At 37.1% G+C, this 15,337-nt stretch overlaps 1 protein-coding gene across 7 annotated transcripts in view; it reads right to left on the bottom strand.

Annotated features, from left to right (window-relative positions):
* The window catches only part of NUDT6 (nudix hydrolase 6), a 31,248-nt gene that overhangs the window by 7,951 nt on the left and 7,960 nt on the right, over positions 1-15,337 (bottom strand). For 5 of the 7 annotated variants that reach the window (XM_081811932.1, XM_081811929.1, XM_081811930.1 and 2 more), the window contains one exon: positions 14,733-14,788. Coding sequence is in view for 1 of the 7 variants with exons in the window: in XM_081811929.1 (XP_081668055.1) it covers positions 14,733-14,788 (56 nt within the window). In the remaining 6 variants the exon portion in view is untranslated. Of the gene's footprint in view, positions 1-8,027; positions 8,301-14,605; positions 14,639-14,732; positions 14,789-15,337 lie in introns of those variants that run through there. The other 2 variants (XM_081811935.1, XM_081811934.1) reach the window with 2 other exon arrangements.

Below are 15,337 nucleotides of genomic sequence, written 5' to 3'. Positions count from 1 at the left end.
AGTGATAGAGAATTTTACAAGAAGCAAGAGAAAACAATAACATACAAGGGAAACCTCACAAGGCTATCATCTGTTGGAGAAATCTTGACATTGAACGCCCAGCCTACACTAACCTAAACAGGCTGATAGGTCAAATTGTTTCCTCCATCACTGCTTCCCTCAGATTTGATGGAGCCCTGAATGTAGATCTGACAGAATTCCAGACCAACCTGATGCCCTATCTCTGTATCCACTTCTTGGCCAGATATACCCGTGTCATCTCTGTTGAGAAAACCTACCATGAACAGCTTTCTGTTGCACAGATTACCAATGCATGCTTTGAGCCAGTCAACCAGATGGTGAAATACGACCCTCGCCATGGTAAATACATGTCTTGCTGCCTTTTGTACCATGGCAACGTGGTTCCCAAAGATGTCAATGCTGTCATTGGCACCATCAAGACCAAGCATACCATCCAGTGTGTGGGCTGGTGCCCTACTGGCTTCAAAGTTGGCATTAATCATCAGCCTCCCACTGTGGTACCTGGTGGAGACCTGGGTAAAGTACAGTGGGCTGTGTGCATGCTGAGCGACATCACAGCTGTTGCCAAGGCCTGGGATCACCTGGACCACAGGTATAACCTGATGTATGCCAGAGTGCCTTTGTTCACTGGTGTGGGTGAGGGCATGGAGGAAGGAGAGTTTTCTGAGGCCCGCAAGGACATGACTGCCCTTGAGAAGGATTATGAGGAAGTTGGTGTGGATTCTGTTGGAAGGAGAGGGTGAAGAAGGAGAGGAATATTAAAGTTAATGACACAGAGGTGCTGCTTTTACAGGGAAGCTTATTCTGTTTTGAGCATTGGAAAGTTGTGCTCTGATCAGTTAATCTGTATGTAGCAGTGTATATTCTCATATACAATTACTGACCTGTGCTTTAAAACACAATGCCTTGTTATAGACCCAAGTTGTCCATTTCTCTGATGGATTTGAATAAAGTATTCTCTGTCTTAAAAAAAAAAGAAAAAAAAGAAAAAGAGTACAGACCTGCTAGCCTCTTCCTGTTGGTTGTCTTGTATGATCTGACTTTCTTAGTCTTCCCTTACTCTAATTTGGTTGAATGCCAGAAATTTGATTTTTATTTTCACTCTTCTAATCTTTAATGCTACTACTCTCACTTTTCAGAATTCACAGCCATTGTGTTTAGATAATTCTCACTAGCTACAGTATTATCACTGTTACCAATGAGACAGAAGATACTATAGAGATGTCTTAATACATTTGTTCATTCAACAAAAATTTATTGAGGGCTAGGCTATGGGACATATAAAAATTAATGCACAATATAACAAGACCAGTCACTCCTTCTCCATGTACCACTGTATTTTTTTTTTTAAGATTTTATTTATTTATTTGAGAGAATGAGAGAGAGAGAGAGAAAGCACAAGAGGGGGGAGGGTCTCCAGGATCATGACCTGAGCCGAAGGCAGTCGCTTAACCAACTGAGCCACCCAGGTGCCCCATGTATTTTTCTTAATAACACCTACCACCAATTTATATATCATTTATTCACTTATTATTTGTATCTTACTTATTTGAATATAAGCTCCAGATGTAGAAATTTTGCTTTGTTCACTAATGTTTGCTTAGTGCTTAGAACAAAGCCTGCAACATTGTGTATGTAGAACTCAGTGATCTTTAGTGAATGAATGAATAGGTTCCTACTGTTAACTCAGTTCTTTAGCCACTGTTAAGCTTTTTATTTCTCAAAATCATATGGCAGGGACAAAGGAATGGAATATATGGGTAGGAAAGGAGAAAGGATGAGTTTTAAGTATCATTTTTGGATTTGTATTTCAGAGTATGCATATGCTTGTGGTGAGGGTTAAACTTTCCTCTACAAGAAACACTTTATACTATTCCTAGGGAAAATGAGGTACTTAATGGAAAGGAGAAAAACTGGCTCAGATGTCTGAAAATAATGCTAATTATTATTTATGGTTAGCTATCACTTATGCTTAAATTCCACCTAATACCACAATTACAGAAATTAGATATGATTCAGTGTCTCACTTTGTACTTTTTTTTTTTTTACAATTTCTTTTTCTTTTAAGGATTTTATTTAGTTATTTGAGACCGAGAGGTACAGAGGGAGAGAGCATGAGCAGGGGGAGAGGCAGAGGGAAAGGGAGAAGCAAACTCCCTGCCGAGCCAGGAGCCCGACATGGGGCTTGATCCCAGGATGCTGGGATCACGACCCAAGCCGAAGGCAGACGCTTAACCATGTGAGCCACCCAGGCACCTCTCACTTTATACTTTTTATTACAACACTGAACTGTACACAAATACTCAGTTTTTATATTTTATTGCTCAAAAGATACTCTGTTTATAACTTAAAAAGAAGTCAAAACCCTAAGTAGGAGTGTCATTCCTACTTAATTCATAAAGAAACCAAAGTCTTATATAATTTGAATTTGTCCTGGAAGCAGAGGGTGATCACAGCTAGATTCTGAAAAGTAGCACTTTCTCATTCTTAAAGAACCAATCATTAGGAAGTGTGAATATCAGCAAATGAAGAGATTGGAAGCCTAGTGTTTTAGTTTACTGGCTCTCAAACTTGACCTGTACCTGACTCACCTGAGGGTGCTTAACACAAATTGCTGAGTGGCATCCCCAGCATTTCTGATTCATCAGGTCTGGAGTGCGGCCCAAGAATGTGCATTTCTAGTAAGCTGATGCTGCTGTTCTCTCTCAGCTCTAAACCCACCCTCCATGCTCCTCCTGATGATGGAGCTGGGACCCCTCTAACCGATTTCTGCTTTGCCGGCTCACTCCCTCTGAGGCTCCACTAAACAACAGATTTTCAATGTAGATGAAAAAGCCTTATATTGGAAGGTTTTCAATTTGCCCAGATCAGGGTTCATCTACATTGAAAGTCTGTTTTTTAGAGCCACCTTCATGAATTTCCTTAGCTAGATCTTCTGGAGAACTTGCTATAGCTTCTACAACAGCACTTGCTGCTTCACCTTGGACTTTTATGTCGTGGAGATGGCTTCTTTCCTTAAACCTCATGAATCAACCTCTGCTACCTTCAAACTTTTCTGCAGCTTCCTCACCTCTCTTAGCCCTCATAGAATTGAAGAAAGTTAGGGCTTTGCTCTGGATTAGACTTTGGCTTAAGGGAATGTTGTGGCTGGTTTGATCTTCTATCCAGACCACTCCAACTTTCTCCATATCAGGAATAAGGCCGTTTCACTTTCTTATCATTTGTGTGTTCACTGGAATAGCACTTTTAATTTCCTTTTAGGACTACTCCTTTAGCATTCACAACTTGGCTAACTGTTTTGTTTCAGAGGTCTAATTTTCAGTCTGTCTTGGGTTTCAACATGCCTTACTAAGCTTAATCATTTCTAACTTTTGATTTAAAGTGAGAGATGTGTGACATTTCCTTTCATTTGAACATTTAGAGGCCACTGCAGGGTTATTAACCTAATTTCAAGATTGTTGTGACTCAGGGAATAGGAAGGCCCGAGGGGAGAGAGAGACAGAGAGGGGGCGGGGGCGGGGAGGGGGGGAATGGCTGGGAGGTGGAGCAGTCAGAACACACACAACATTCATCGATTAGGTTTGTGGTCCTATATGGGCACAGGGTGTGGTGCCCCAAAACAATTACAGTAATAACATCAAAGATCACTGATCACAGATCACCATAATCAATATAGTAATAATGATAAAATTTGAAATATTGTGAGAATTGCCAAAATGTGACAAGAGACACGAAGTGAGCAAATGCTGTTGGACAAATGGCACTGACAGATGCTTGATGCAGGGTTGCCATAAACCTTCCATTTGTAAAAAACACAATATCTGGCAATACAATAAAGCAAAGCACAATAAAAAGAGGTCTGCCTGTACATAGTTTTGACTATTGCCCTGTTTTAAAAGTATAACTCAACTCAGTTCTTTCCTTTTGAACTGCTGTAATACATATCACTATAGAAACTGATTTCTACAAACTGAACCTGTTAAATCATTTGTCTTGGCAGGTTTTATAAGGAAAAAAATAACTCACCCAAAAAAACATCACATTGTATAGGTTTGGGGTAAGACCGTTCAGCCATAGCTGCCAGGGAAGCTCCTCCTTTTCTTTTTTTTTTTGACTGCAACCCAATTTTTAAATTATTTGACCCAGGTTTGTTTATGAATTTCTATATTTTAATAAACAAGTAACTACATAGATTATTTGATAGCTCAACCAACCCTGAAAAACTGCTTAGAGTGGAGCAATCATGTTAGTCTGGCTGTTAAATAAAAACAAGAGATGAAAATTGTTGAAGAGGAAAGGAAGAAATTATTTTATCAGGGAAACAAGCTTAGAATGGCTATGCTGCAACTGAATATCCCTTGGCTGGTCAAGTTGGCAGATGCTGATAATAATTTGGCTTTCAAATGTCATACACACACATACAAAGTAAAAAAATTAGAATAAAGAATCTCTACATACAGAACCCTATTCTTCTCTAAATGATACATCTTGTACCAAAATGGAGTATGTTTACATAATTAATAATATAACTTCCTTCCAAAAGGTAACTTAGGTACAGAGAATAAGAGAACTTATGTTCCCCATGTCCTATAAAATGTTAACTTCAGTTACTAAGTGTAGAATTCGGGGCACAACTGAAGTTTAACATGTTCTAAAACAACTAAGTTCAAACTTTTCCACTAAAAGACATACACATATTCACACTCCATGAACTGCACCAGACAAAAAGCTCTATGGGTGTTTATCTTCCATTCCTTTTTTTGAGAGAGATTGAGAGAGCATGCATGTGCACACTTGTGTGCGTGAGTTGGGGGAGGGGCAGAGGAAGAGAAAGAATCTTAAGCAGGCTCCATGCCCAGTGTGGAGCCCAATGCGGGGCTCAATCTCATGACCTGAGCCAAAATCAAGACTTGGATGCTTAACTGAGCCACCCAGGCACCCCTATCTTCCATTCCTAAAGTGGTATCAGAGGAGTCCTCACTTCCGAATAGTTTATTTCAAAGAATGGTGAACTGACTCAGATCTAGACGATTCAACTATTATCATGTCGTAACTCCTCCAACCTCTTTGGCCTATGAAAGACAACTGGTGTGTGTTACTCTTCCTATTTTTCTACTTCATCCCTGTCAACTATTTATACTGATGATGCCTAAAATTATTTTCCTTTTATCCTTTATGTTTTTAGAACATTGTGCTCAGTTCTCTCTTTCATATGTTTGGTACGTACCTATATTTCCTGGAGTGGCACTGTGCTATATGGCATGACTCTACAGAGCACAATTCCATAGAATAGCTAGAATTGCAGCTGTATGGGAAGTTCCCCCCAATTAAACCTCTTAAGAGAGACCAGTGGCTAGACCATGCAATCCTAGACTCAGAATATCAGTATCTTCCTTGTACCCACTCCTGCAGATGAAAGCCACTGCCCAGAGCTTTAAAGTACTGTGGATCATGATGACAGAAATTGTAAAAAGAAATTCATTAATTAGTACTCTTCAACTCACACACCTTTTTCGTACACAGTAAGTCATCAGGAGGAATGAGAAGAAATGTCTGGGTATTCCCACTTAAACATCTCTTTCAACTTCACCTCATATTCTCTGTAATGAATTCATCATTTCCCCTCTAACAATATCCCTGTATCTGTAGAGATACTACTATTCTAGTCCCACCCTCAACTCAAAATACCAAATGATTTAAAACTCATTCTTTTTCTTAACTGACAAATTTAATGTCATCAAATCTAACATTTAGGAGTGGACCAGATTTGTGACATCAATGCATAAGGCGAAGAGATGGAGGTAAGGAGGTGAAATTACCTGATTTATTTCTTTTCTCATTGTATGTCAAGACTTACAGACTGTTTTTAAAGGCTTTAAAGGCTTAAAGATTATTAAAGATTGGGAAGGTCAAAAGAAAGCCAGAGTAGCAATACTCATATTGGACAATTAGACTTTAAAACAGACACTGTAACAAGAACAAAGAATGACATTATATGATAATAAAGGGGACAATCCAACAAGAAGATATAATGATTGAAAATATTTATTCCCCCAACATGGGACACCCAAATACATAAAAGAGTTAATAACAAATATAAAGGAACTAATCAATAATAATATAATAATGGTAGGTAGGGGACTTTAACACCTCACTTACATCAATGGACAGATCATTTAAACAGAAACTCAACAAGGAAACATTACCTTTGAATGACACCCTGGACCAGATGGATTTAACAGATATACTCAGAACATGCCATCCTAAAACAGAATACACATTCTTTGCAAGTGCACATGGAACATCCTACAGAACAGATCGCATATTAGGCCACAAAATAAGCCTCAACAAATTTAAAAAGACTGAAGTTATACCATATGTCTTTTCTGACCACAATGCTACAAGACTACAAGTCAACCACAAGAAAAACTCTGGAAAGACCACATATACATGGAGGTTAAATAACAGGCTACTAAACAATGAATGGGTCAGCCAGGAAATAAAAGAACAAAAAAGTAAATGGAAACAAATAAAATTGAAAACATAATGGCTCAAAAGCTTTGGATGCAGCAAACGTGGTTCTAAATGAGAAGTTTATAGCAATATAGGCCACCTCAAGAAGCAAGAAAAATCTCAAATAAACAACCTAACTTTACACAGAAAGGAGCTAGAAAAAGAACAAGAAACAAAACCTAGTTTACTGAATTAATGTTGAAGCCTCTTGTTCTCCTAAGCCAAAAGAAGACATTACTTTGTTGCTATTTTTAATTAACACTTAGAAAGACAGAAATGGAATGATAAGCTCAAATGAATAAACCAGTAGGACATGGACAAAAAAAAAAGAAACAAAACCTAAAACCAGCAGAAGGAGAGCAATAATAAAGATTAGAGCAGAAATAAATGATACAGAAACTAAAAAAACAGATCAATGAAACCAGGAACCGATTCTTTGAAAAAAATAATAAATTGATAAACTTCTCACCAGATGTGTCAAGAAAAAAAGAGAAAGGACCCAAATAAATAAAATCACAAATAAGAGAGGAGATATAACAACCAACACCACAGAAACACAATCATAAAAGAATATTATGAAAAACTACATGCCAACAAACTGGATAATCTAGAAGAAATTATTAAATTCCTAAAAACATATAACCTACCAAAACAGAAAAAGGAAGAAATAGAAAATTTCAACATACAAATTACCAGCAAAGAAATGGAATCAGTAATAAAAAACTCCCAACAGAGAACAGTCTAGGTCCAGATTTAAAAAGTTAATACCTATTCTTCTCAAACTAGTCCAAAAAATTAAAAAATGAAGGAAAACTTCCAAATTCATTCTATGAGGCCAACATCGCCCTGATACCAAAACCAGGTATAGCCCTAAAAAAGAGAACTACAGGCTAATAATTCTGATGGACATAGAAGCAAAAATCCTCAACAAAATACTAGCAAACTGAATCTAGAATACATGAAAAAAATCATTCACCATGATCAAGTGGGATTTATTCCTGGGGTGCAGGATGGCTCAACATTCACAAATCAATTAACATAATACATCACATTAATTAAAAAAATGATAGGGTGCCTGGATGTCTCAGTTGGTTGAGCATCCAACTCTTGATTTCAGCTCAGATCATGATCTTAGGGTCATGAGATCGAGTCCCGAGTTGGGCTCTGCACTCAGTGGGAAGTTGGCTTTGAGATTCTCTCCCTCCCCTCCCCCTGCTACTCCCCCCTGCTCGTGTGTGCGCATACTTTTTAAATAAGTAAATCTTAAAAAAAATAGGGATAAGAACCATATCATCATTTCAATAGACACAGAAAAAGCATTTAACAAAGTACAACATCCATTCATGATAAAAACCCTCAACAAAGTAGGTTAGAGGGAACATACCTCAACATAATAAGGCCATATATGAAAAACCCACAGCTAACATCATCCTTAATGAGGAAAAACTGAGAGCCTTTCGCCTAAGGTCAGGAACAAGATAAGGATGACTCACCACTTTTATTCAACATAGTACTGGAAGTCCTAGCCACAGCAGTCAAACAACAACCAAAAAAGGCATCTAAATCTGTAAGGAAGAAGTGAAACTACTATTTGCAGATAATACGATACTATATATATAAAATCCTAAACATTCCACCAAAAAACTGCTAGAATAAACAAATGCAGTAAAGTCATAGGATACAAAAATCAATGTACAGAAAACTGTTACAATTCAATACACAATAAATCAGCAGAAGGTAAAATTAAGAAAACAATCCCATTTACAACTGCACCCAAAATAGGGGCACCTGATTGGCTCAGTCAGTTAAGCGCCTGCCTTTGGCTCAGGTCATGATCCTGGGGTCCTGGGATCGAGCTCTGCATCGGGCTCCCTGCTTAACAGGAAGCCTGCTTCTCCCTCTCCCACTCCCCCTGCTTGTATTCCCTCTCTTGCTGTCTCTGTCAAAATAAATAAATAAAATCTTAAAAAAAAATAATTGCACCCAAAATAATAAGATACCTAGGAATAAACCTAACTAAAGAGGTGAAAGACCTGTATTCTGAAAACTAAAAAAATACTGATGAAAGAAATTGAAGATGACACAAAGACATGGGAAGACATTCCATGCTTATGGATTGGAAGAACAAATATTATTAAAATGTCCATACCACCCAAGGTAATCTACAGATTCAATGCAATCCCTATCAAAATATGAACAGCATTTTTCACAGAACTAGAACAAATAATCCTAAAATTTGTATGGAACCACAAAGGCTCCTGAATAGCCAAAGAAATCTTGAAAAAGAAAAGCAAAAGCTGGATGCATCACAATTCCAGACAGGTTATAGCACAAAGCTGTAGTAATCAAAACAGTATGGTACTGGCACAAAAATAGACACATATTAATGGAATAGAGTAGAAAACCCAGAAATAAACCCACAATTAAAGTCTTATCAGGCCAAAATTAAAAATGCTATTACAGAGATGCAGTCACAAATGGAAGTTCTAACACAGAAGATAAATGAGGCAGAGGAGTCAGTGATATAGAAGACAAAATGATGGAAAATAAGGAAGCTAAGAAAAAAGAGAAAAACAACTACTGGATCATGAAGGGAGACTTGGAGAAATCAGCAACACCATAAAGAGAAATGATATCCAGATAATAGGGGTCCCAGAAGATGGAGAGAGAGAAGGAGAGGCAGAAGGTTGTTTGAACAAATTATAGCTGAGAACTTCCCTAATCTGGGGAAGGAAACAGGCATTCAAGTCCAGGAGGCACAGAGAACCCCCCTCAAATATTAACAAAAATAGGTCAACACCATTACATATAATAGTGATGCTTGCATATTTCAGAGATAAAGAGAAAATTCTGAAAGCAGCTCAGGACAGGAGGTCCTTAACCTACGAGGGTGGAAACATAAGGCTGGCAGCAGACCTGTCCACCGAGACCTGGCAGGCCAGAAAGGACTGGCATGATATATTCAGTGTGCTAAATGGAAAAAATATGCAGCAAAGAATACTTTATCCAGCAAGGCTGTCATTTGGAATAGAAAGAGAGATAAAGAGTTTTCAGGACAAACAAAAACTAAAGAAATTCATGAACACTCAATCAGCTCTGCACGAAACATTGAAGAGGATCCTTTGAGCAAAGAGAGCCCAAAGGTAACAAAGACCAGAAAGGAACAGAGAGAATCTACAGAAACAGCAACTTTACAGGTAATACAATGGCACTAAACTCATATCTTTCAGTAACTACTCTGAATGTAAATGGACTAAATGCTCCAATCAAAAGACATAAGGTATCAGATTAGATAAAAAAAAAAGATCCTTCAATATACTGTCTACAAGAGATTCATTTTAGACTCAAAGACACCTGCAGATTGAAAGTGAGGGGGTGGACAACCATTTATCATGCTACTGGACATCAAAAGGAAGCTGGAGTGGCAATCCTTATATCAGACAAACCAGATTTTAAACCAAAGACTGCAATAAGACATGAAGAAGGACACCATATCACAATAAAAGGGTCCATACAACAAGATCTAACAATTGTGAATATTTATGCCCCTAATTTGAGAGCAGCCAAATATATAAACCTATTAATAACAAAATTCTTTGAAACACATTGATAATAATACAATTAATAGTAGGGGACTTTAACACCCCACTCACAGCAACAGACAGACCATAAGCAGACAATCAACAAGGAAACAAGGGCTCTGAATGATACACCGGACCAGATGGACTTCACAGATATATTCAGAGCATTCCATCCTAAATTAGCAATAGAATACACATTCTTCTTGAGTGCACATGGAACATTCTACAGAATAGATCACATACTGGGTCACAAATCAGGTCTCAAACCATATAAAAAGACTGAGATTATACCATGCATATTTTAGACCACAATGCTTTAAAACTTGAACTCAATCACAAGAGAAAATTTGGAAGAAACACAAATACATGGAGGTTAGAGAGCATCCTACTAAAGGATGAATGGGTCAACCAAAAAATTAGAGAAGAATTAAAAAAAATACATGGAAACAAATGAAAATAAAAACACGACAGTTCAGAACTTTTGGGATGCAGCAAAGGTGGTCCTAAGAGGGAAGTATATAGCAATGCACGCCTTTATCAAGAAACAAGAAAAGTCTCAAATACACACCCTACCTTACACCTAAAGAAGTTGGAAAAAGAACAGCAAATAAAGCCTAAATCCGGCAGGAGAAGAGAAATCATAAAGATGAGAGCAGAAATCAATGATATAGAAATCAAAAATAGCAGAATAGATCAATGAAACTAGGAGCTGATTCTTTGAAAGAATTAATAAAATTGATAGACCCCTAGCCAGACTTATCAGAAAGAAAAGAGAAAGGGCCCAAATAAAAAAAATCATGAAAGAGGAGAGATCACAACCAACACTGAAGAAATTCAAACAATTATAAAAGAATATTATGAGCAATTATATGTCAACAAATTAGGCAATCTGGAAGAAATGGATGCATTCCTAGAAACATATAAACTACCAAAACTGAAACAGAAATAGAAAATATGAACAGACCCATAACCAGAAAAGAAATTGAATCAGTAATCAAAAATCTCCCAACAAACAAGAGTCCAGGGCCAGAAGGCCTCCAAGTGGAGGCCTACCAAACATTTAAAGAAGAATTAATACTTATTCCTCTGAAACTGTTCCAAAAAATAGAAACGGAAGGAAAACTTCCAAACCCATTCTGTGAGGCTAGCATTACCTTGATCCCAAAACCAGACAAAGACCCCATCAAAAAGGAGAATTACAGAACAATATCACTGATGAACATAGATGCCAAAATACTCACCAAGATACCAGCTATAGGGTCCAACAGGGCATTAAAAGAATTATTCACCACAACCAAGTGGGATTTATTCCTGGGCTGCAAGGGTGGTTCAACATCCGTAAATCAATCAATGTGATACACTTCATTAATAAAAGAAAGGACAAGAACCATATGATCCTCTCAACAGATGCAGAAAAAGCATCTGACAAAACACAGCATCTTTTCTTGATAAAAACTCTCCACCATACAATCTACACATTCAATGCAATCCCTATCAAAATACAATCAGCATTTCTCATAGAGCTGGAACAAACAATCCTAAAATTTCTATGGAACCAGAAAAGACTCTGAATAGCCAAAGGAATATTGAAAAAGAAAACCAAAGTTGGAGGCATCACAATTTCAGACTTCAAGCTGTATTGCAAAGCTGTCATCATCAAGACAGTATGGTACTGGCACAAAAATAGACACATTGATCAATGGAACAGAATAGAGAACCCAGAAATGGACCCTCAACTCTACGGTCAACTAATTTTTGACAAAGCAGGAAAGAATATCCAATGGAAAAAAAGACAGTCTCTTCAACAAATGGTGTTGGGAAAACTGGAGAGCCACATGTAGAAGAATGAAACTGGACCACTTCCTTAACCATCCACAAAAATAGACTCAAAATGGATGAAAGACCTATGAGACAGGAATCCATCAAAATCCTAGAGAACACAGGCAGTAGCAACTTCTTGCTAGACACGTCTCGTCTCCCAAGGCAAGAGAAACAAACTATTTTTGGGACTTCATCAAGATAAAAGCTTTTGCACAGCAAAGGAAACAGTCAACAAAACTAAAAGGCAACCTATGGAATGGGAGAAGATATTTGCAAATGAAATACCAGATAAAGGGCTACTATCCAAAATCTCTAAAGAACTTATCAACACGCCAAAACAAAAAAATCCAGTCAAGAAATGTGCAGAAGACATGCATAGAGATTTCTCTAAAGAAGACATCCAAATGGCCAAAAGACACATGGGAAAAATACTCAACATCACTTGGCATCAGGGAAATACAAATCAAAACCACAGTGAGATACCACCTCACATAGGTCAGAATGGCTAAAATAAAAAAGTCAGGAAACAACAGATGTTGGCAAGGATATGGAGAAAGTGGAACCCTCTTGCATTGCTGGTGGGAATATAAACTGGTGCAGCCACTCTGGAAATCAGTATGGAGGTTCCTCAAAAAGTTAAAAATAAAGCTACCCTATGACCCAATAAGTGCACTACTAGGTATTTACCCAAAGGATACAAACATAGTGATTCAAAGGGGCACATGCACCCCAGTGTTTATAGCAGCAATGTCCACAATAGCCAAAATATGAGAAGAATCCAGATACCCACTGATGGATGAATGGATAAAGAATAAGTGGTGTATATATATATATATATATATATATATATATATATATATACAATGGAATATTATGCAGCCATCAAAAAATGAAATCTTGCCATTTGCAATGACGTGGATGGAACTAGAAGGTATTATGCTAAGAGAAATAAGTCAATCAGAGAAAGACAATTATCATACGATCCCACTGATATGTGGAATTTGAGAAACAAAGCAGAGGATCATAGGAGAAGAGAGGAAAAAATGAAACAAGACAAAACCAGAGAGGGAGACAAACCATGAGACTCTTAATCTCAGGAAACAAACTGAGGGTTGCTGGAATGGAGGGGGGTGGGAGGGATGAGGTGGCTGGGTGATAGACATTGGAGAGGGTATGTGTTGTGGTAAGCACCGTGTATTGCGTAAGACTGATGAATCACAGACCTGTACCCCTGAAAAAATAATACACTATATGTTAATAATAAAAAAATTTTATGGTTCATCAATGTAATTACTCCTACACAAACATAGTTAATTCTTTCCTCCATTATACTTATCCAGGAAAAATTCTAATCTAGTTAAACCTGAGTACTTGCCTTTTTTTGTGCCTGAGCAGCTGAAAATTCTTTGAGAAAGTCACAGAACTCTTTTTGATTCCTCTCATTTTCAATAATACCCACAAATCTAAGAGGACATTTAACACCATTTGTCAATCTTACTATACTTCCCTAGTTGCCTTCATTTTCTGAGATGAGTATTTCATACCTTCTCTTCTATCCTCACATCTATAAATAACCTCTCCTCTCCTATCTTTCTCAGTTGGTGACTCTTCCTGCTATTTCTTTGAGGGAAATGGAAGTGCTCAGTAGGAGCTCCCATGTTGTCCCAACACTAAATCTGTATATCTCCACAAGTCTTATTTTTTGTTTTTCCTCTTTTAAGAATGAAAATAACTGTCCCTCCCTCTTTCACAGCCAGTCCTTCCATTCCTGCTTTGGATTTTTATCCTTTTACTTTTTTTAATCTATTACTCTTCTGCATTTATCTTTCTCATTCCTTCATTATAAGTTTCTCCTTCCCTACCAAATATTTCCATTCAGTTATAAACTTGCATTAGTATCTTTTGTTAAAAATTCATCTATTAATCTCAAATACCCTCATTACTACTGCATTTATCTTCTTCCCTTATAGCAAAACTTTTTTAAAAAATTGTTCTCTAACTACTATCTCATTGTTCCCAATCAGGACATAGAGCCACACAATGAATTAAACAAGGGAAGTTTAAAATAAAGACTTATTAAGTCACAATATGAGTAATGATAAGCTCTAGGAAAAGTCCATAGGGCTGTAAGAGAGATCCAAAGAAGTAAAAACTTGAAAGGTCAGCTGTTTTAACAACCTTTGTATTCTCAGCACTTGGCTCAGAATGGGAGCTTAATGAATGCTGAATGAATGGAAGAATATCTTGACAGTCTGTGAGAAACACAGTTGTCTTCCCACCTAAATATAGCCATTTATAATTTTTCTGTAGCCATAATATAATAGCGAGCAACATGAGGTTATCCTGACATTTTCAAAGCCTCCATAGGTACTTTTTGAATTAAATAAATATCCTAATAATTCATAACTGCTTAGAAAGAACTTTTAAAATATCTAGCTGTAATTCCTTGAGCATATAAAAATTTCTGCATTTTATTTTTCTCGAGGGAGAACTGAAAATTTAGAAAGCAATTTACAAAGCAGAAGCAACTTAAACAAAACAAACGATGAAAAAAAAAAAGAGGCAAACAAAACAGACTTTTAACTATAGAGAATAAACTGGTGGTTACCAGAGGGGAGGTAAGTGCAGGGATGGGTGAAATAGAGGAAGGGAATTAAGAGTACACTTACTGTGATGAGCACTGAGTAAATATAGACTTGCTGAATCACTATATTGCATACCTAAAACTAATACAACACTGTAGGTTAATTATACTAAAATTAAAAAAAAATTTTTTTAAAAGCAGAAGCAACTTACTTTATTTCGATCTTGTACAACCAATATTTTCCTAGTATTTTCATCAAATACAGCTCCTGTTGGGGGAAAAGTAAAAGATAATTGAGAAATATTAATTTCATTCACCTTAGACTCCTCCATACGCCTATCTGTGGTCATCAAAATCGTACCCATCCTGGAAGGCCTAGTTCAAGTACCACCTCATCCTTGACCACTTTTAAAATCTCTCCAGCAATAAAATGACTGCTCAGTTATTCAGGTTCTTTTAACAACTTGGGAAATACTAATGATGGTTCTTTTTTTTTTTTTAAAAATATTTTTTATTGTTATGTTAATCATCATACATTACATCATTAGTTTTTGATGTAGTGTTCCATGATTCATTGTTTGTGCATTAACACCCAGTGCTCCATGCAGAACGTGGATCTTTTTTAATACCCATCACCAGGCTAACCCATCCTCCCACCCCCCTCCCCCCTAGAACCCTCAGTTTGTTTTTCAGAGTCCATCATCTCTCATGGTTCGCCTCCCCCTCCGATTTCCCCCTGAACGTTTTATCTTAAAAAAAAAAAAAAAAAAGTAAAGAAAGAAAGAAAAAGGAAAGGAAAAACCATCCCCACAAGGGG

The sequence above is a fragment of the Leptonychotes weddellii genome, chromosome 2 (assembly GCF_054177405.1).
Source record: "Leptonychotes weddellii isolate Sample4059 chromosome 2, ASM5417740v2, whole genome shotgun sequence".
Classification (NCBI taxonomy): domain Eukaryota; kingdom Metazoa; phylum Chordata; class Mammalia; order Carnivora; family Phocidae; genus Leptonychotes; species Leptonychotes weddellii.
The sequence above is the reverse complement of the archived record's forward strand: the minus strand, read 5'-3'. Positions and strand labels throughout refer to the sequence as shown.